The 19,514-nt window shown below is 50.3% G+C and overlaps 2 protein-coding genes across 4 annotated transcripts; one reads left to right on the forward strand and one right to left on the reverse strand.

Moving 5' to 3' along the window:
• Nucleotides 1-457: 457 nt before the first annotated feature.
• ABCF2 (ATP binding cassette subfamily F member 2) lies at nt 458-10,818 on the reverse strand. Of its 3 annotated transcripts, none has more exons than XM_041471019.1 (15): nt 10,667-10,818; nt 10,291-10,458; nt 7,897-8,109; nt 6,812-6,994; nt 6,334-6,505; nt 6,100-6,195; nt 4,944-5,046; nt 4,764-4,859; nt 4,544-4,663; nt 3,919-4,008; nt 3,584-3,694; nt 3,264-3,326; nt 2,669-2,797; nt 1,668-1,871; nt 458-1,053 (listed from the first exon to the last, which is right to left on the reverse strand). In XM_041471019.1, exons 2-15 carry the CDS (start codon nt 10,442-10,444, stop codon nt 916-918), a joined length of 1,872 nt encoding a protein of 623 aa, XP_041326953.1. In that variant the 5' UTR covers nt 10,445-10,458; nt 10,667-10,818; the 3' UTR covers nt 458-915. The 3 variants fall into 3 exon arrangements, with proteins under 3 accessions (XP_041326953.1, XP_041326954.1, XP_041326952.1); XM_041471020.1 differs by having other exon boundaries at nt 10,742-10,808; XM_041471018.1 differs by lacking the exon at nt 10,667-10,818 and having other exon boundaries at nt 10,291-10,660.
• Nucleotides 10,819-10,888: 70 nt separating this feature from the next.
• CHPF2 (chondroitin polymerizing factor 2) lies at nt 10,889-16,157 on the forward strand. The gene is made up of 4 exons (XM_041471017.1): nt 10,889-11,440; nt 13,206-13,770; nt 14,220-14,402; nt 14,684-16,157. The coding sequence occupies exons 1-4, from the start codon at nt 11,169-11,171 to the stop codon at nt 15,944-15,946; spliced, it is 2,283 nt and encodes a 760-aa protein (XP_041326951.1). The 5' UTR covers nt 10,889-11,168; the 3' UTR covers nt 15,947-16,157.
• Nucleotides 16,158-19,514: the final 3,357 nt, after the last annotated feature.

Genomic DNA, 19,514 nt, shown 5'->3' on the forward strand with positions numbered 1-19,514 from the left:
GCAAGGAACAAGGAATTAATTCAGAGTCCAAAATTCCTACATTATTGAGTCTTATTATTAGACAATTCAAGGTGAAGCAAAAGGCCACACCTGAGCCAGTGTGTTTGCAAGAACACACACTGGTGTTCCACAGACCCACGTTCTAACAATGATCTTCAGAACACTTTCAAGTTGTGTCTGTCACTGTCTGACACAGGCATCCGTGGCCTGTTCTGACTCACTGGAAATGCAGCGCTCAGTCTGGCTGAGCCGACGTGCCCCAGGTGAGGGCCCTGCTCAGTGCCTCCACAGCTCAGTACTCACCACTGCACATCTCATCTCTCAAGTTCTGGCCACAGCTTTGCTTGTACTGAGGAACTGAGCATTTAGCAGGAAGGGCTGATCTCACCCAAAGCTCAGGACTTGCTGACTCGCCCCAGCACAACCCAACTACCACGGCTCACAAAACAAGACAAGATTGTTTTTCTCTCTTTATTGACTGACGGATTCTCAGGCAGATCTGTTAATTACACTGTTAAATAATAGTTAAAAACAAACCAAGGCCAGAGGAGTTTGAAGTGAAGTATCTAAACTGAAGCAGAAATTGGGAAGGAAAAGGCAGGAAAAGCTGGGCTGGGGTCTCCACTTGTGGTTCACTGCAGCTTGGACACCCCAATGGCCACTGTTGTGACCCCAAGCCAACAGATTCCAAGGCCTGGCTCAGATGGGACGTTGTCTAAATAAGGAAACAGTTGCCCAAATGTAGCCAGATCAGAAGAGAACAGCTCTGTCCAGACATAGAGGCGCAAGGCAAGTCGAGGGGAAGCAGTATTGCAGCAATCCTAGAACACAGCCAGAGGGAGCAGCAGCTCTGCTCCTGCCGAGTGGCGCGGCCGCCGCCAGCCCCAGGGAGAGCACGGGCTGGGGCTCCTCAGCTCACACGTTGTGGGTCCGTTTGGTGAGCTGCGGGTCCTCATCCACCAGCTTCGACTTGAGATGCTCCTTGTAGGCAAGGATGTCCCCTTGCCACTTGGTGATTGTCTGCTTCTCACAGACCCAGATCTCCTGTGCGACCTGAGAGCAAACACATGAGCAGGAGGAGGAGGAGGAAGAGAGAGGTTTGCAGTGCCAGTTTTTATAATCTTACCAAAATTATAAAGTTAACTAAAACTACTCTCTGAAGTCTGGCAGAAAAGTTTGATAACTTTCACATTTAGACTACCAAAGAGAAGTATCTACACGGAAACATCTTCCCTGATGTTTCCTGAATAATTTGTACAAGATTTTAGAACTGAAAGTTCCAGGTCCCTCTACATTTCTGGTTTTGTTCATGGACTAAGATGAAAAGCCTTTCTTGCTAAATTGGTAATTGAAACAAAAGTAGTTCTTGACCTGAACTACTTGGATCTATCACAGTGAGAAATAAAATCATACCGGAACTTGCAGCCAAAGCTATAGCAGATAGATCAGCACTTCACATTTGTAGTGGTTTTTGTTTTATTTTAAGTACCTAATGTTTTCCTGGGCTAGCTCACCAATTGTTTAACACGAACACAGTAAGGGAATGGTGTTTTTTTTTCACTCACCCATCTTTTTGGGATGAGTAAGAGCCAGTCAGTTGAAAACACCTTGTTTTAATGACTAAAATGTTAGAAAGGTGCTCTGAAAAAACTCACAACTCTCCTTACCTGTTGGATGAGTCTGAAGTCATGGCTGACAAGCATCATTCCTCCCTCGAACTCATTGATAGCATCTGCCAGTGCATCTATGGTTTCTATGTCCAGGTGGTTGGTGGGCTCATCCAGGAAGAGCATGTGAGGGTTCTGCCAGGCCAGCCAGGCAAAGCACACACGGCACTTCTGCCCATCAGAGAGGTTCCTGATGGGGCTCACCTGCCCAACACACACATGGCTTGCAGCTCTGCAGTGACCTGACAGCCTGCCACCCTGACCCAAACCACTTAGGTCTCACCTTGGGCTCCCAGCAGCTCCATGACACAAGAAGACAAATGTTCAGTTAGCCTTATACCTACACTAACCTTCTCCCACCCAGGGGTTTCTGAAGGACTGTACACAGCAAGGCCCAGCTTGTGCCAAAGGTGTGTAAGGACAGTTAATTGGTCTGACTGGTATTCACTGACACAGCAAACTACTCTCAACTTCTGCAGTGATAAATGGGCAAAACCAATGGAAAAATCAATGCTGAACTGCAGCCATGTGGACAACTGTCACACAAGGACGTGTCACGTACAGTAGCGTGTCATGCTGGGACTCAGAGCACCAAAGGTGAGCCCACTCTCTTGTCTGAACCAAGTGGACCCTACAAACAGCTGAGCATCTTCTAGCACTTTGGTATTCATCTCGGGAATAAGAGAGAAGCAAAATAGTTCAAATTATAATTAAAACATGCTCAGGTCTAGCACTAAACCAGAACTTGCTTTCTTTCCACCCAGAGTCTGAGGGAGTCACCCCTTCCAACCCACACACTGCTGTGATCCAAAGGAAGTTCCCACGAGCCGTGATTTATTTTTTTCTCCAATTTCAAAGGCAGAGATAGAAAAGGCATTTTGATGCTGTGATGTGGCATGCTGCACACTGTATCACACTGTCAGGTACCAGCAGAGTAACAGAAAACACAGAACCTCTACTCCCTAATGAACAAAAAGCAAACCCCAACAGCGCATACTCACCTGCTGCTTCCCTGTCAAACCATATCTGCCAATGATTTTCCTCATCTCCTCCTTCTCCTTGATCTCTGGGTAGCATTTCAGCATGTACTCCAATGGTGAGAGGTCTAAGTCCAACTGCTCTTGCAAGTGCTGGCAGAAAAGAAAAGTCAGCTTCAGGCTGTGCAGGCCAACCACTTAATGGCCCTAAGCACTACCCCCCTTGCACACCTCGGGTACCAGGTGAGCAGCAAAACACATGAGCCAATAATCCCACCTGCAGGATACAGCCTCTGTGCCAAACTACTAGGGAATAATTTCCATTTCAGGAACAGGAGTGCTGCTCCAGAACAGGAGGCTTGTTCACCACCAAACACAAGGTAACCAGCTCTGCCATAGCAGGTGTGAGACTGAACAGGAAGGACCACAGCCAGCCTCTTTGCAGGGTAAGAACATGAGCTGGAGCCCATTCCATGGAACAGTTCCTTCCCCCATCTCCAGACACAGAAAGGCAGCACTGGGAGAAGCCTTAGAAGCACAACTAGAGGGGCAAGGTTCCTCATTCCTGACAGCTTTTTCCTCAGCATTCCCTGTCCCTTGGGGCTGCTGTAGGGAGTACCTGGTGGTATCTACCGATCTTCACATGCGAGTGCTTGCGAATCATCCCATCTGTGGGCAGCAGCTAGAAGGGGAAGATAAAATCATTTCAGCAGGAAATCTCTCCTCTTGTAGTATGCCAGAAATACAGAATCCAGCCATCTCCAGTCTGGCACAGGGGAGACAGTCTGAACAGGTAATACAGAGAAAAAGCCCTATGTTTCAACAAGACCACATGACTTCTAAGGCCTGACCAGGGTGTTCTGGCAAACAAGTGCACTTTGTTGAAGACTATCCCAAAAGTAAAGGCCCAGAGCAGGGTAGACAATGCACAGAGCAAACCTCTCCTGTGAGCAGTTTCAGCAGTGTTGACTTTCCAGCTCCATTGGGTCCAACAAGAGCTACACGAGTATCCAGGTCAATCCCAAACTCCAGGTTATTATAGATCCATGGCTGTGAACCACAAAAACCACAAAACATTATGCGTTTTCAGCACTCTCCAGAACCTCCCCGCTGCACGTGTAATGCTCTGTCCCCAGCAGGCCCAGCATTAGCAGTGCCAAGAACTTTGCTCCACTAGTCATACACTGCAGCACCTCAGGAAGCTCAGCCAAGTCTCCCACTCCCAAACAAGGCAGGAATACAAGTGATCCCTGTATGCATACTCCCATACTCACCCCATCCTTGGTGTATCTGAAGCTGACATTCTGCACCATGATGACGGGAGGGGGAATTTTCCCACACGGCGGAAAGTAGAAGGATAAAGTCTGTTAACATAGAATATCCACCTGTGAGACACCCAGATCACAGACAGCCCACTCATTCCAGTATAACCATGCCTCACTACCAACATCAGCTGTAGAACAAGGCACCAGATTGTGACTTTTTGTAAGTCCTTCTTGCAACTCACTCAGATTTATTCTGATGAGCTGCTTGCAAGTTCATCTGCTGGCCAACAAATCCCTACTTCTTTCCCTCTGAAACAAATGTCGGTTTGCACTCTTAACACAAATAAAAGCTGCACTGAGCATCCTCTCCTGTGAGCCCTAAGCATTCCTTTCTGATTTCTATATTTGCAAAATAGCCTTATTGATAAGACAACTACACTTCCCCCCCTAGAAATTTTCTCCTTCTCATTGTTCAGCACTACTCCATGCTGAGTACAGGGATACTTGGCATCAAGGAAGGGCATCTTGTTCTTGGCTCTGTCAGCCATTCCTGCTGTCTGCTGAAGACCCTTCTACTCCAGCAGTCCATGTTTCAGATCCTGATCTCAAGATGCAATCCCACGTCTGATCCTACCTTATCATTCACAACTCTCTCTGTCAAGCCAGAAGCCATCATTTTTTGAAGGGTCTTCTCCTTGCTCTGAGCTTGCCTGGCCAGCTTCGCACTACCATGCCCAAATCGTGCAATGTAATTCTGCAAAAAGAGTTAGCCAAAAGGCACAGTGATAAGGCTGACGAGGGGCAGGGATGCCCACTAAAAGGGTAGGAGGGTGCTCATGCGGCTAGGCAGGTACCTTCATATGAGCGATCTGATCTTGCTCCCAGTGGAATCGCTTCATTTGATTTTCTTCTAGTTCTAAGCGAGTCTTTACATACTGATCATAATTTCCCTGGAAAGAGAGCATGAAACATCAGATGTGTCCAGAGAACAGGCCCAGTTTCTGCTCTGGTTACATGGGGCTCTGCTTACTCACCGTGTAGTACTTAAGTTTGCGGTTGTGCATGTGGATGATGTTGGTGCAGACGCCATTCAGGAAGTCCTGGGAGTGGGATATCAGCACAAGAATCCGCTTGAACCTGTGGCACCACGTAAGTTATTAGAGACTAAATCAAGAAAAGAAATCCTGTTTGCTGGCCCTGATGGTGACAAAGGCTTTATATGCATGCTCTGGGAAATCGGCAGTGAAGCAGCTACAACCAACTGCAGTGGGTAAATCCTGCCAACAGTTTTCACTGTAGTATTACACCCTGCACCATTACATAGTCTTTGCCTGTTATCACAAAAAGTCCAGAGCTGGTTGCCTTTGAGGCAAGTGACTTGTGTCACTGATGCAGCTGACTCCACTGGCATCACGTTTCTAAGAAGTTTCAACCTTTGCTGCTTACTTTCCCCTCAGTACAGACTCCCATCCATAAGCACACTGCATCTGGCTCTGCTCCAAATCCGTACAATGAGGGGTTAAAGCCTTACCAAAAGAGGTTCAAAGTTCTTTTCTAAAGCACCTCACTTCTAAAGCGAGGACACAAAAGATTCACCTGACAGAGCTGATGGGAAAACCTCTGCAAAGGCAAAGCCCTTCTCATAATATAGTTCTTTTAGTGCACACCCCATAACCTGAGCTTCCTAACTGTTCAAAAGCTTTTTGCCTTACACTTCAGCATTTTACCTTTGTTATGAAAACCAGGCACCTCACACACTAGCAAAAGATGAAACCAATACACTCCAATAACTAGCTCTGTGAAAACAGAGAAATGGTGGGGAGGAAGATGAGCTGAGAGCCAGGTCTGGAAAGCTCATACTACTAGTACAGTACATAATGCTGGTACACAGGCTGCCAAGGCCTGCTCCTGGCTTTCAAGGAACCACCTTTAACCTGGGAGTACAAACCAGCATTTCTCATTTCTTCAGTGCCAGGGAGACAGGGAGTTGAACTGAATTCTTTGCCCTTGTATCAAAGAATCTCACATAGCAGCAAGCAGGTGTCATTGGTACTGCGACACAGTTATGCACCCACAAGAACTATAGTTACTCCTGCAGAACTTGCTTACGTGCTGACAAGATGTTCATGCTCACATGCTGACAAGCAGAAAAGCACAACCCACAGAAGCAGCAAACTCCTCCATGCTTACGTTTTCAGCTCTTCCTCCAACCACACACAGGCATCCAGGTCAAGGTGGTTTGTGGGCTCATCGAGCAGCAGCATGAAAGGCCGAATGAAGAGCGCTCTGTGAGGACAGGGAAGATACAGCACAGGGTAAGTGTAGGTAACCCAGAGCCTCTCAACCTGCTCGGAGTTCTTACAGCTGTCTGCGACTCCGCAGGCACGCATTCTCACAGGAGGCAGGCGGCACTATTCCACTCACCTGGCAAGAGCCACCCTCATTCTCCAGCCACCACTGAAGTCCTTCAGCTTCTTCCTCTGCATGGCTGGCGTGAACCCCAAGCCGTGAAGGATACGTGAGGCTCGTGCTTCTGCCTTATCAGCATCCAGCTCCTCCAGGCGTTCATATAACTCCAAGAGTTTCTCACATTCCGCTGAAAGAGAGCCTGCTGGTCAGCACCTCTGCCCACAAAGGGCTCTCAGCTGCACTGCTGCACAGCTGGGAAACCTCACAGTCCCTCTGCTTTACTCCTATTTAGCCCCCCCCCATCCAAGCCGGAGACACTTCTTAAGATGCCACATGGAATAATTCATCCAAAGAAGTGTCATCTCTGCCCTTAGTACAGGGCAACTGGGGGAAACAGGTACCACAACATGTGAAAACTTCCCCAAGGAACCCCAGTTTTTTTGGTAGGGAAGAAAAGGGAGGAAATGTCCCTTGGGACTCTGAGAAGCTTTACCATCTTCATGAGCTAAACGCTCTGCTTCTCGCTCCAGCATGGCCCTCTCTGTATCCACCTCCATCACACACTGCAGAGGGGTCTTGTCACTGGGAGGCATCTCTCGGGTCAGGTGATAGATGTCAATGTGCTCTGGGATGGGCACTTCTCGCTTCCCAATAGCTGACAAAAGCATGGATTTCCCTGTGTGCAGATAATCACAATTAATTGCTCAATTCAGTGAGATACATCACAGTGAAACAGATGAGATACACTCAGACCCCACTGTGATTCCTTCCCTTTCCAACCTCAGAAAATCCTGGGGATTTTTTCCCCAAGAGGCTAGAAGAACTGGTGTCACAGCAGAGCCCACTGCCTCATTAGGACAGGCCGCCCTCCTACCTAAGGCTCACCACCCCAAAGACAGGACTGAGACATGAAGAAACTTTTTGGAAATCACTGCACTTCAGCCCTTGCCCAGATTTGGGAAACTTTATCTCTGTTTTAGTTCTTCTGTCTAACCAGGTCTGACAGCTGGTATCAGGATCCCAGATTCCAAAGACTTCTAACATAGAGAAGAGCAATGCACTCATCCCTAAACAACCTGGGTTTTCCTGAAACTTAAACCAGATGGTCACTCTTACTAGCACCTCTCTAATCATACCAATATTCTACAACTCTCAATGTAACATCACTTTCTCCAGGGACTGTACCGTTGTTTCCCCAGTCAGGCCAAACCACACGTTTTCTATTCCTCCCTACAGTACAAGTTCTTTGACCAACACCATCAGCAATGGGTTTACTAGCTCTGCTAAGCTAATCAGGCACACAGGAAACAGGCAGATTAACAGATCCCAGACAACTCACCCAACTCTCCACAGAAACAGGATCAAAAGTACAGTCCAAATCTAGAATGCAATCTCAGACTTCTATCAACAATCCCAGTAATTCCCCTCCTGGGTAGAGATATGGGAGAACAGAAACTGCTGGGTTGCAGCCATATCTGTCAAACAGCCCTCCTTCTGGTTTCCAGCACTTCCCACCTGCACCTGCCCAGCTTCTCAGCAGAGAGTTCCAGGGAGGCACATTGCTTCGCCTCAGCTTACCAATCCCATTGAGTCCAATCAGGCCATAGCGTCTCCCAGAGTTCAGCTCCAGTTTGGTGTCACTCAGCAGCTCCTGGCCATGAAAGGTCAGTGAGAGGTTGATGATATGCACATCAGTGCTGTTGGGGTGGGAGGCCAGCACTCCTGTCACGGCTCGGGCAGCAGCTTTCTTTAACTCAAAATCCTCCAGCTCCTTTGTAAGAGCATCCACCTCTATATGTAGAGAAGACCAGAAGTGTTACTGATTTACAAACACAAGGGAAGCAATAAGCCCCTGCACCAAAAGGCCCAGGACCACAAAAACATCCCCCATTCCTATGGAAGAGTTGAGGAGACCAGGATGCAATGACACTCAGCTTTTCAGCTTAGCAGGAGGATATATATGGTCTAGTAGGAACTTCCACCAGCTAAATATCTAAATGTCATCTAAACAGAACAGGACCATCAGAACTAAGTGAGCAGCCACAAGAGTGAGCCATTTTCTGAATGTGATGGGACCAACCCCTACTTGCATGAAAGACTAGACTAGGAATAGAGCATACAAAGTATTGCCTGCAAATGTAAGAAAAGGTTTGGCCAGAAAATGAATTGACTAGGAAATAAACAAAGAGATAGCTGAGAACAGAGAAGCAGCAGCAGCAGCATTGAAACAGTCCCTACTAATTTTCTGAGAAGGTAAAATGCCCATCTGCATGTTCCCTCTTCCTTTCCTCCTACAGTACAAGGAAATCATAGAATCACAGAATCCTAAAATGGTTTGGGTTACATCTTCCAGAGCATGTAATTCCAAACCTGCTGCCATGGGTAGGGACACCTTTCACTAGAGCAGGTTGCTCCAAGTCCTGTCCAACCTGGCCTTGGACATTTCTGTGAACGGGGCAGGCACAGATTCTCTGGGCCGTCTGTGCCAGAGACTCACTGCCATCCTTCCTGTCATGCTGACCTTCTGTCACAGGCCAACTTCACTCCTCAGTGAGAGATGCTGCCCTTTGAAGCAGCCAGTGGCACTGGGGATCCTGGCAGGCAGACCTGATTTCTGATTGTGCCAGTGCAGAATGACACCCTGGCTGTCAGCATCCAGCACTCCTGGCAAAATCACTCACTCTGCAAAATCACTATTAACAAACACCATGGCAAATGTGCCTTAGCCGAGGAGCAAAAAATATCACTGGCACTGATACAGGACCCCTTTGGGCAATGCCATAAAGCAGTGACAACAAAGAATTAAACAGGTGAGCAAAAACGGGTAAGGGAGTGTTACCCCGATTTATGAATAGCTCAGCAAGAAATATGCCGGTATTGACCCACATACAATCACATGATCTCCTGAGCCGGAAGGGACCCACAAGGACCATGGAGCCCAAGCCGCGGCCCTGCACAGACACCCCAGCCCGCGGCACCCCGCGCCCGAGAGCGCCGCGCAGAGGCTCCGCGCTCCGGCAGCGCCGGGCCGCTCCCGGCGGAGCCTTTTCCCGAGAGCCGCCCGCCGCCCCGCCCGCCGCCCGCGCTGCACCAATAGCGAGGCGGCATGCAAATGAGCGCGCCGGAGGCCGGCGATTGGCCGGCTCGGGCCGGGCTGCCCTCGCGCGCCGGGGCCCCCCGAGCCCAGAGCCGCGCCGGGAGCGGCCCTNGCCTCCCGGCACGGCGCACGGGGGCCGAGCCTCCCGGCACGGCGCACCGCGGCCGAGCCTCCCGGCACGGCGCACCGCGGCCGTGCCGCGGAGAACCCGCGGGCTGCCAGCTGGGCTAAAGAGAGGCCCAAAAATAAACTCTCTGTAAGCCTTACCAGCCCTCTTTCCTTTAGGACCAACAGCTCCCTGTGGCAAAGCCTTTCTCTTTAACAGACACAAAACCTCTTTTAGAGACAGGCTCTTAGTTTCTGCAAACCAGGTACGTCTCAGAGAAACAGGCGAGCAGAGAGTCACAGCAAATAGCAGTAAGAGAATTAATTCAGACGCTACAGTGGTTTCTGCAGCAGGAAAGAAAACTCCAAATGAAACGAAAAACAAGAAACCCCAAACAGGTCTGGGCATCAAGTATCAGAAGACACTCGACAATGGACAGTGTCTGAGAGAGGGAGAAAACACCATCAGCCCCCTTCATCTTCACACTGCCATGCCCCGAGCGAGGGCCAACGGGCATCCTTCACACACATGGCCCGTGCGGAGCCCCCAGGGCCCGCGGGTGTCCTGCTGCCTCAGGGCACAGCGGTCCCAGCTACCGCAGCCGCCCGGTTCCGCGCAACCCATGCCCGCGGCGTTTCATCAGAACATCAGTGTCGCGGTTCGCCCTCCCAGGACACAGCCGAGCGCACACGGTCCGCCGGCAACGGCGCCGGCCAGGCCCCCCGCCCTGGGACACGCGGGGCACACACAGGACCGGCCAGCTCCTCACCTGGCAGCACCGTCCCGTTGGCCTCCGGGGGCCGCACTTCCTGCGGCTCCGTCCCGGCATCACCGTTCTCGTCCGGAACCCGGCGCGGCCGCTGCCGGGCCTTGGCCGCCTCCTTCTTCTTGGCCGCCTTCTTCTTGGCCAGGTCGGAGGGCATGGCACGGGTGGGAGCTACGCCAGAGGGGGCGACAGGCGCCGTTAGGCCGCGCCGATCCGGCCCGGCCCGGGTCGCTCCGCCTCTGCTCCCCGGCCCGGAGCACACGGCGCCGCCGGCTCCTGCCGAGGGTTCCCGCCCGCCTGCCGGGCTGCCCGCGCCGCACCGCCCACCCCGGCCCTGCCCCGCTGCTCCCCGCTCTCGACCCCCCGGGCCCGCCCGCACCGGCCGCTCGCGCTTTCCTTCTGTCGCAACAGCCCCGCCGCGACCGCGTGCGAGCGCCCCGCCCCCTCGGCGCACCGGCCAATCGCAGCGCGGACCGTCACCGGCGCCGGGCGGCGCGCGGCCCTGGGGAGCGCCGTCCGCACGGCCGCCGCGCCTCCCGGCATGCCGCGCGCCGGCCCGGCCCCGCCCCCGCAGGTACCATAGAGGTGCCGGAGGCGCGGGCCAGAGCGGCCGCCAGGCACCAGCGAGAGTGGAGCGGAAGCGGAAGCGCGCGGGGCGATGTGGCAGGTGAGGTGGCAGCGGCGGAGCGCGGCCGCGCTGGCGCCGCCGTCACTCCCCGCGCCCCCGTCCCGGAACTCAGGCCCGCCCTCTGTCCTGTCACCGGCCTGTGGGTAACAGAGCCCTGGGGCCGCCGTCCCGCGGGACCGCTGCCGCCCGAGCGCCCCGCGCCCGCCATGTCCTGCGGCTGCCCCGCGAGCTCGGCCCGGCCGTAGCTGCCGCGATGCGCCTGGGCGCGGTCCTGAGCGCGCTGCGGCCCGCGCTGCCTCTCCTGCTCGGGCTGTCCCTGGGCTGCAGCCTGAGCCTCCTGCGCGCCTCCTGGAGCCACGGCGCGGCTGAGGAGCGCTGTCTGGCACCGGGCCCGCCCGCGCCGCCCGCCCGTGGCGCTCCGCCCGAGGCAGCGGAGGGCAGGCCGGGCCCGGGCCACGAGGACTTCAGGCCTCGGATTGTGCCGTATTACAGAGACCCCAACAAGCCTTACAAAAAAGTGCTCAGGTAAGGCATGTTTTTTCTGGCCTAGATTTTCTTCAGTCAAAATATTCTCGTGGGAAGTTTTAAATCTTCGTGTAAGTGAACAGGTTAAAGGTGAAATTTGCTGTTTGAAATAACTTGTGTAGTAAGAGTGTGGTGCACCAAGGCAACAGCCAAGATTGTTGCTTTAAGGGGTGCAAGAGATGTGTTCCGGAAGTTAACCTCAGGGGGGAAAAAAGGCTGCAAATTGCCCAAGAAGAGTGAGAGTATTTCTTCTCGGTACAGGGAGGGTGATTCTGCCCTGCTCAGGTGAGACTCCACCTGCAATGCAGCATCCAGCCCTGGGGTCCCCAACACAAAAAGGGCATCAGCTTGTTGGAGTGAATCCAGAGGAAGCCACCAAGATGATTGGAGGAGTGGAGGAAAGGCTGAGAGAGTTTAAATTGTTTAGTCTGGAGAAAAGAAGCTTCATAGTGATCTAGCTGCAGCCTTACAGTACTGCAAAAGAGCAGCCAAGAAGGATGGAGAGAGACTTTAACAAGGACGTGAAGTGACAGGACAAGGGGGGATGACTTCAAAGTGAAGGGGAGTAGGTTTAGATTAGGTATTAGGGAGAAAGTCTTTCCTGTGAGGTTGGCAAAGCACTGGCAGAGGTTACCCAGAGAAGTTGTGGCTGTGCCATCCCTGGAAGTGTCCCTGGCTGGGTGTGACAGGGCTTGGAAGATGTCTCTGCCTGTGGTAGGGTGTTGGAACTAGATTGTGTTAAAGGTCTCTTCTGCCCCAAACCATTCTGGGATTTGGGGATTGTTTTGTTACTCATGTTTAATAGAACGTGTTAAATTATTATTCAAAACTTGTTTTAACTGGTGTACTTGTTAGAAAAATTTTGGTCAATGTGTTATGTAGTGTATGTGTTAAGGAAATTTTCCTGCCTGACCATTCAGGAGCCACTCTGGGTATCAGGCTGCCCCTGCCCTGACTGAGGCTCCTTTGCAGCTACAGCTCTGCTGACCCAAAAGGTGCCTTGCTCAGCTCCTTCCACACACCACACTCAGAGTGCCAGACAAGTTTCCTTGGCCCCAGGTTTCCTGTAGCAGAGTCTCTTTGGTTTCTCTTAGTATTTCACTATGGTGTAGCAACATCATAACAGCTCAGCGGGGTGCCTCTGCAGAGGGACCCTGGACAGAGACCCCTGGACTTTTGTACCTTCACAGTCTGTGTATTCTCTTCATATGTTTCCTCATGTGCCCCTTGGTGCAGTGGTGGTTTTTGGTCCGGAGTCTTCTCAGTGTTCACTGGGTCCTGCAGGGCTTTGTGCCGTTTGTGAGCCCAAAGACCACCACCCATTGCTGGCTCATGGCCTGGGTCTTCAGTGATCTCACAGCACCCAGGGCCCCATGTGCAGCTGGTGAACTCCAGCACACATCAGCCACCAGCACTAGAGACTCCTCAGCAATCATTCCTGTGTTTTTGTTGAGCATACCTGCTAAGCTGCACTGCGTACTAAGCTCCAAGTGGTTAGCTCTGTGGTATTTTAATTTTAATTGCACTAGCACAGTTTTCTAGCTTAGATAGATAATGTGAGATTGTAGATACCTTGAAGGAAGCTAGTGTTTTTACAGAATGGGATTTTCACTAGTGAGTCTTCTCTTAAACCTCTATGACTAGGCTTGACTTCTTCACCCTGGGCAGATTCCAGCATTTAATGACTTGTTCCAAGTTACTGTAATTCTTTGATGTTTTTTTCTCCTCCAGCTGTTTGTCATGTAGGTATGTACTTCCTTTACAGAACTCGCTACATTCAGACAGAATTGGGATTCCACGAGCGACTGTTTGTGGCTGTGCTGACCTCCAAGGCCACCCTGAACACATTGGCAGTGGCAGTGAACAAGACAGTGGCCCACCACTTCCCACGCCTGCTGTACTTCACCGGGCTGCGCAGTGCCAAGGTGCCCCATGGCATGGTGCTGGTGGCCCACGGTGACGAGAGGCCCATTTGGCTCATGTATGAGACCATGAACTATATCCATCAACATTTTGGTTCTGACTATGACTGGTTCTACATCATGCAGGATGACACCTATGCCCAAGCTGAGCAGGTCAAGGCTCTGGTGACCCACCTGAGTATTAACCAAGATGTGTACCTGGGACGAGCGGAGGAGTTCATTGGGGGAGATGAGCAGGCCCGTTACTGTCATGGGGGCTTTGGCTACCTGCTGTCCCGTAGCCTCTTGCTTAAGCTCCACCCACACCTGGACAGCTGTCGCAATGAGATCCTCAGTGTGCGCCCGGATGAGTGGCTAGGTCGTTGCATCATTGATTTCCTTGGCATCACTTGTGTTTCCCAGCTCCAGGTACTACCTCCCTGCTCAGATTTTGTGTTAGCTGAGCCTGGCAAAGCCCAGAATCTGATTTGTTCTCTCCTGCATAGCCAAGTAGCTTTTTTGTGAGCTGCTGCTGTGAGTTGCAGAGGAAGGAAGGGCTCTGTGCTATGGCAGCATTGGCAGAGGGGGGCCCAGAATCACAGCTGGGATGTTGGAGGAGAGAGCACACACAGGATTTAACTTTCAGCCTTACTAGCAGGGCTGATTTACAGGTTTTTGAAGGCATGATAAGGGGTATGTTGGTACTGACAAGCAAGTGGGAATGCAGTGCAGGGTGGGAGGGGCAACTTACCCCTTTTTTTTTTTGGTGGGTACTGCAGTCAGTATGGAAAGAGGGGCAGACGTGTGTATGGGGTGAGGAAAAGCTGCTCTGTGAACTCAAGTTCCATGCCAGTCTTTCTGGCTTTTGTCTGCTTCAGGGCCAGCATTATCGCACTTATGAACTAGCCAAGAATACTGAACCGGAGAAGGAGGAAGAAGAGGACTTCCAAGCAGCTCTGGCAGTGCACCCTGTTTCTGACATGACCCTGATGTACCGGCTGCACAAGCAATTCAGCAGGATCCAGCTGGACAGAGTCTATCAGGAGATCCAGGACCTCCAGGTATGTGGTGAGGGCTACCTGCAAAAATTCCTTGACCAAATGGAGGATTTCCTTCATTTTCAGCACACTGGAGGAAGATCATTGCTTCTGTTTGTGGGCAGCTGTCAGTCAGGCACAGGCTATAGTCCCTTGTCTCAGAAACAGAATTTCTGATACCGTGTTACCCAAAACTCCTGGTGAGACTACCCAGGTTGTAGGTGGTGAGGTGGGCCTGGGGAGGAGCTGGCCTAGATCTCTTTGGGAACATAGTGGTGATCAATTTGTGCTGTCTGTTTGCACAGATGCAGATCAGGAACCTGACAGCACTGACCCCTGCAGGTGAGGCAGGTGTGACCTGGCCTGTGGGCATTAATGCCCCATTCCTTCCAAAGTCTCGTTTTGAGGTGATCAGCTGGGACTACTTCACGGAACAGCACCTGTTCTCCTGTCCTGACGGCTCCCCAAAGTGTGAGCTCTCTGGAGCCAGTAAGGCAGACGTCAGTGAAATCATTGAGTCTGCGGTGGAGCAGCTGAACCGTCTCTATCAGCCCCTGCTCCGCTTCAGCAAGCGGCAGCTGCTGAACGGCTACCGGCGCTTCGATCCCACACGGGGCATGGAATACACGCTGGACCTGCTCCTGGAGGCTGCCACCCAGAAGGGCCACAGTCATGTTCTGGCCAAGCGAGTGAGCTTGGTCCGACCCTTAAGTAAGGTGGAAATTATTCCCATGCCATATGTGACAGAGGCCACGCGGGTGCAATTGGTGCTTCCCTTGACAGTGCAGGACTTGGATTTTGTAGCGAACTTCCTGGATATGTTTGCTATGAACACACTGGACACGCATGATAATGCCTTGCTGACTTTGCTTTTTATCTACCATCCCTACGATGCCCAGAGAGTTGGTCAGGTGGATGTTTTTGCTGGAGTCAAAGCCATGGTAGGAGAGCTAGAGAAACGCTATGCAGAAGTTAAAATCCCGTGGATTAGTGTTAAAACAGAGGTGCCATCGCAAGTAAAGCTCATGGATATAGTCTCAAAGAAGCACCCTGTGGACACACTGTTTTTCTTGGCCAGCGTCTGGACAGAAATCAACATGGAGTTTCTGAACCGCTGCCGCATGAATACCATCAGCAATTGGCAAGTCTTTTTCCCTGTGCATTTCCAGGAGTTCAACCCTGCGCTGGTGTACCGTGGTGAGCAGACAGCATCCTCCAACACTGACTTCCTGAGAGATGGGCATTTTGACAGACATTCCTTTGCTGAGGCCTGCTTTTATAATTCTGACTATATGACAGCACGTACCAAGCTCGCAGCTGATATCCTGGACCGAGATGAGGTGCTGGAGAGCATGGAAGTATTTGATGTCTTCCTCCACTATTCTGGCCTGCACCTGTTCAGGGCTGTGGAGCCGGGGCTAGTGCAGAAATATACACTGAGAAGCTGCAATCCCCGGCTCAGTGAGGAGCTGTACCACCGCTGTGTGCTCAGTAACTTGGAAGGACTTGCATCCCGCTCACATTTAGCCATGGCCCTCTTTGAACAGGAACAGGCCAACAGCACTTGAGAGATAAGAAGCATCAAGAGTTTCTCAGCACCTTAACACTCGGCACTTTCCATCCCCTTCCCAGCCTTGCCATGGGTGAAGGGTATGTGAGGTCAAGGGAGGAGGAAGACTTTCCCAGACCCTGGGGCACATGGGCTATGGAATGAGGCTGTTTCAGTAGAGGGGGTTTGGTTTGTTTTGGGGTTTTTTAAAATAAATTTAATTTTCTTTCCAGGTAGAGTAATGTCGTCACTTGTAAACTTTGCAGCCTCTGGGATGATGGAGGTAAACAAGCTGTAGAATGGATGTTACTTTAAGCTATGTAATTCTGCTGAGCAGTGCAGGGAGAGAATGAGTGTGAGCTGTGTACTTGGACAAAGTTACCTTGACTGTGCTATTCTCAGGGCTGTTGCTGCACCCTCCTGTGTGTTTATGCATTTCACTTTTTCAAGAGGCATAGACACAGCTTGTCTGGGTTAGCTGGATAAAGCTATTCAGCCACTTTCACTTTGGTGGTTTTGGCTCTTCCAGAGGTGCAGAGTGGTTCCAGTTTAAATATCTTGGGGGTGGAGACTCCCAGCAGTAGAGTGGATAGTAACATTTACAGTTCAAAACTTCTTTCTCCTGTTCAAATGATTTTTTTTGCATTTTAATTTGTGCCCATTGCTTTTCTCAGCATCACTGGACACCACTGAGCAGCAGCTGTTTGTGTCTTCCTTACACTTTCCCATTACTAACACACACACAGATGACACTGTCCTGAGCCTGTTCTCCAGACAAAACAGTCCCAGTTCCCATTACTTAACATTTCCACATCCCTTTCTGGACTAACTCCAGTATGTCCATGTCTGTCTTGTATTGGGAAGCCCAGATTGGAGACCGCACTCCTGGCATGTCTCACTTTTGCTGAGGAGACAGGTCATTGTCTTTGACCTGCTGGCCACAGTCCTACTGCTGTGGCCCAGGATGATGTTGGCCACCTTTGTTCCAAGGGAATGCTGCTGGCTTATGTTTAGCTTGGTATCCACCAGGACCCCACTAATCCTTTTACTTTTTCAGCTTTCCAGCATCATTTCTCCAGCCAACATCCCAGAAATCAAAGCCCTGAAGTGAGCTTGTGAATTTATGTGATAAGCTGGCAAGTGCGACTGACCCTGTTCATCGCTGCAGGGCCACTGCTGAAGGAGAGAGGTTGTATTTGCTACACTCATCTCATGAGGTGAGCGAGGTGAAGGTCTGGTGTGGGCAACAAAAGAGATGCTGAAAAATTAGAAAAGCTTGAAAGAAGTATTCAAAGTCAGGAACATTGGTTCAAATTGGATAGAAATTTCAGATTTTCTTACTTAAGTAAGGTATGTCTCAGTTACATTTACCTGGGAAGATCACAGATGTTTGCAGTGCCTTGTGGAGATGTGTGTTTGCTGCCAAGTGAATGAAGCAGAGCAATGCAGAGTCTCCAGGCAAGTGCGAAGGAGAGCCCTTTATTGCAAAAACCAGGCCTTTTTAAGAAGTTTGGTGGTTATCGGTTACATTCCATTTTAGCATAACAAATGTAATTCAGCTAACCAGCATTCACCACAATGTGAGCACGTAATGATTATATAACTTGTTTTTCTCCCTCCAAATCAGATGAGTCACTTTCCCATAGTCCTCTTCTACTTAGCCAAAGTAGCAGGCCTGAGCCATGATTTTACAAGGTTAACAAGGCCCTTATTTTATAAAGCTTTACCTATATGCAACATCTAAGCACACATTCACAGAATGAGGACAAGGGCAATTACCTGGAAAACCTTTTATTATTTTGAGGGTTGTTCTGCATGAGGAGGTTCTGATGCATTATGATCCAAGTAGGAAAGGTACTTGGGCTGTGTAGGGTGCTATTTAAAATATAATGTGTTAGAGCAAACAAAAAGAAGATTAGTGTATATCATCTCATATCCTTTAGATGTGGGAGCCCTAATTAGGCCTCTGATCCACACCCAACATGCCCTGCAGACCCCACCTGCAGTGCTGGTTTTTTGTGATTAGAGCCATTATAGGAGTGCAAGAAAACAGCTCTGTTCCTCATTCCTGCTGTCACACAGAAAGGATGTATGAATGAGAATTTCTTGCCTCACTGTTAGACAAAAGGCAGGCCGTATGAGTGGCAGAATGGCTGGGCATGACCAAGAGCTGCCCATGGGCATTTCTGTATGATGAGTGGCTGAGACTGTCTGGTGGGCAAGGGGTTTGTTTGGCAGCAAAGCCAGGTCTGACTGTCGCCCTGTGAGCAGCACAGGCCTGTGTGTGCTCAGGTTAACATCTCCTTGGGATGCAGCGACTGCCAGGTGGGATCACGTGCCACAGCAGAGATGGACAGCGTGAAAACTCCGGTGCTGCTCACCTTGGGGATGGTGTGCTCATGTTGAATGCAAAAGAGATTCTGGTGCATGAAAAATAACTTCCTGGTGTCAGCGAGGATACAGAGCTTGCAATTGCAGGTTTCAGTACAGTGTAATATCCAAGGAGAATTCCTTGGATCATTGTTCTACATAACACATCTGGAAGCACTGGTAGTGGACACTGGGAGCTGTAAGAAACTAAGCAAGCATCAGATCTTCTGCACAGGGACACAGTGGGTGTCATGCCACCAAGCTGAGCATTGACCTGGGAGAGATTCAGGAATAGGCTGTCAGGAATTGCTGACTGAGAGCTTAGGGGATGTGACAGGTAGGGATGTCTGGGATGTAAAACAAGCTGCTAAAGGAAAGGGTTTGAAATTACATAGGGCAAACAAGAATCATTAATGAGTCCTCATTAGAGAAGAAAGATAATAATAGGCAACAGGATAGTGAGATTTGATGGACGTAACCCAAAAGCCAGGAATGTTGTTGCCAACTTGTTGTTGGCAAGTCCCTGCCTGTGTTTAGGCTATGTCAGATGATGATGCAACACTACACGGAACTTAAAATTCTTAAGAGCATCTTGTATCTTGGGAGAAAGCTGAGGGAAGCTGGAAGCTGATTGTTCCATTTTTTACAATCCAGCTCTGTAGGAAAGGAGACGCAGGAAATATGCCAGCAAACTGCCCAATCCATAAGCTGGGGATTCTGGTTTTATCTGAGGGACAGTCAGCCAGTGTTGTTTGACACTTAATTATTTGGAAGCAAATATAAGATCTCTACAAATAAAATCAGCAGATATGTAAAAATATGCAAAAAAGTAATGAAAAGAGTATGATAGTGAAGAAGAGTGTGTAGCAGAGTAAGGCCCTTCATATAGACTTTTGTCTTTGAAAAGTCAAATGCAAACTTACCTGCTTGGGGAAGATAGTGTGTCACTCCTCCAGAGAGGACTGCATGTTAATAAAAGGTAAGTCTGTAAAGAAATTGACTATTAAAGTGCAAGCAGCTTCATTTTTTTTTTGACCCACTGTTTCAGACACTAATATCCAGGCTCTGTCCAAGCCTTATAAAGTATAAATTTAAGACATGATATAACAGATCTTTATGGGTAGACAGTGTGGGGGAAACAGATGCTGTTGTGAGACAGCGAGAAGAGCCCTGGTGGCATAGCACACAGCCTATTTTTAAGGCTTCTGGGGAACAAA

The sequence above is a fragment of the Pyrgilauda ruficollis genome, unplaced genomic scaffold (assembly GCF_017590135.1).
Source record: "Pyrgilauda ruficollis isolate IOZ18807 unplaced genomic scaffold, ASM1759013v1 scaffold252, whole genome shotgun sequence".
Taxonomy (NCBI): domain Eukaryota; kingdom Metazoa; phylum Chordata; class Aves; order Passeriformes; family Passeridae; genus Pyrgilauda; species Pyrgilauda ruficollis.

What these genes read in the sequence shown, in the direction of transcription:
- CHPF2 (XM_041471017.1), top strand. Translation starts at nt 11,169, where the DNA reads ATGCGCCTGGGCGCGGTCCTGAGCGCGCTGCGGCCCGCGCTGCCTCTC. An exon ending in CCTTACAAAAAAGTGCTCAG is followed by an intron (nt 11,441 to 13,205) that starts GTAAGGCATGTT and finishes CTTCCTTTACAG; the next exon opens with AACTCGCTACATTCAGACAG. An exon ending in CTTGTGTTTCCCAGCTCCAG is followed by an intron (nt 13,771 to 14,219) that starts GTACTACCTCCC and finishes TGTCTGCTTCAG; the next exon opens with GGCCAGCATTATCGCACTTA.
- ABCF2 (XM_041471019.1), bottom strand. Translation starts at nt 10,444, where the DNA reads ATGCCCTCCGACCTGGCCAAGAAGAAGGCGGCCAAGAAGAAGGAGGCG. An exon ending in ATCAGATCGCTCATATGAAG is followed by an intron (nt 4,664 to 4,763) that starts GTACCTGCCTAG and finishes CTCTTTTTGCAG; the next exon opens with AATTACATTGCACGATTTGG. An exon ending in TGAAACTGCTCACAGGAGAG is followed by an intron (nt 3,327 to 3,583) that starts GTTTGCTCTGTG and finishes TTCCCCTTCTAG; the next exon opens with CTGCTGCCCACAGATGGGAT.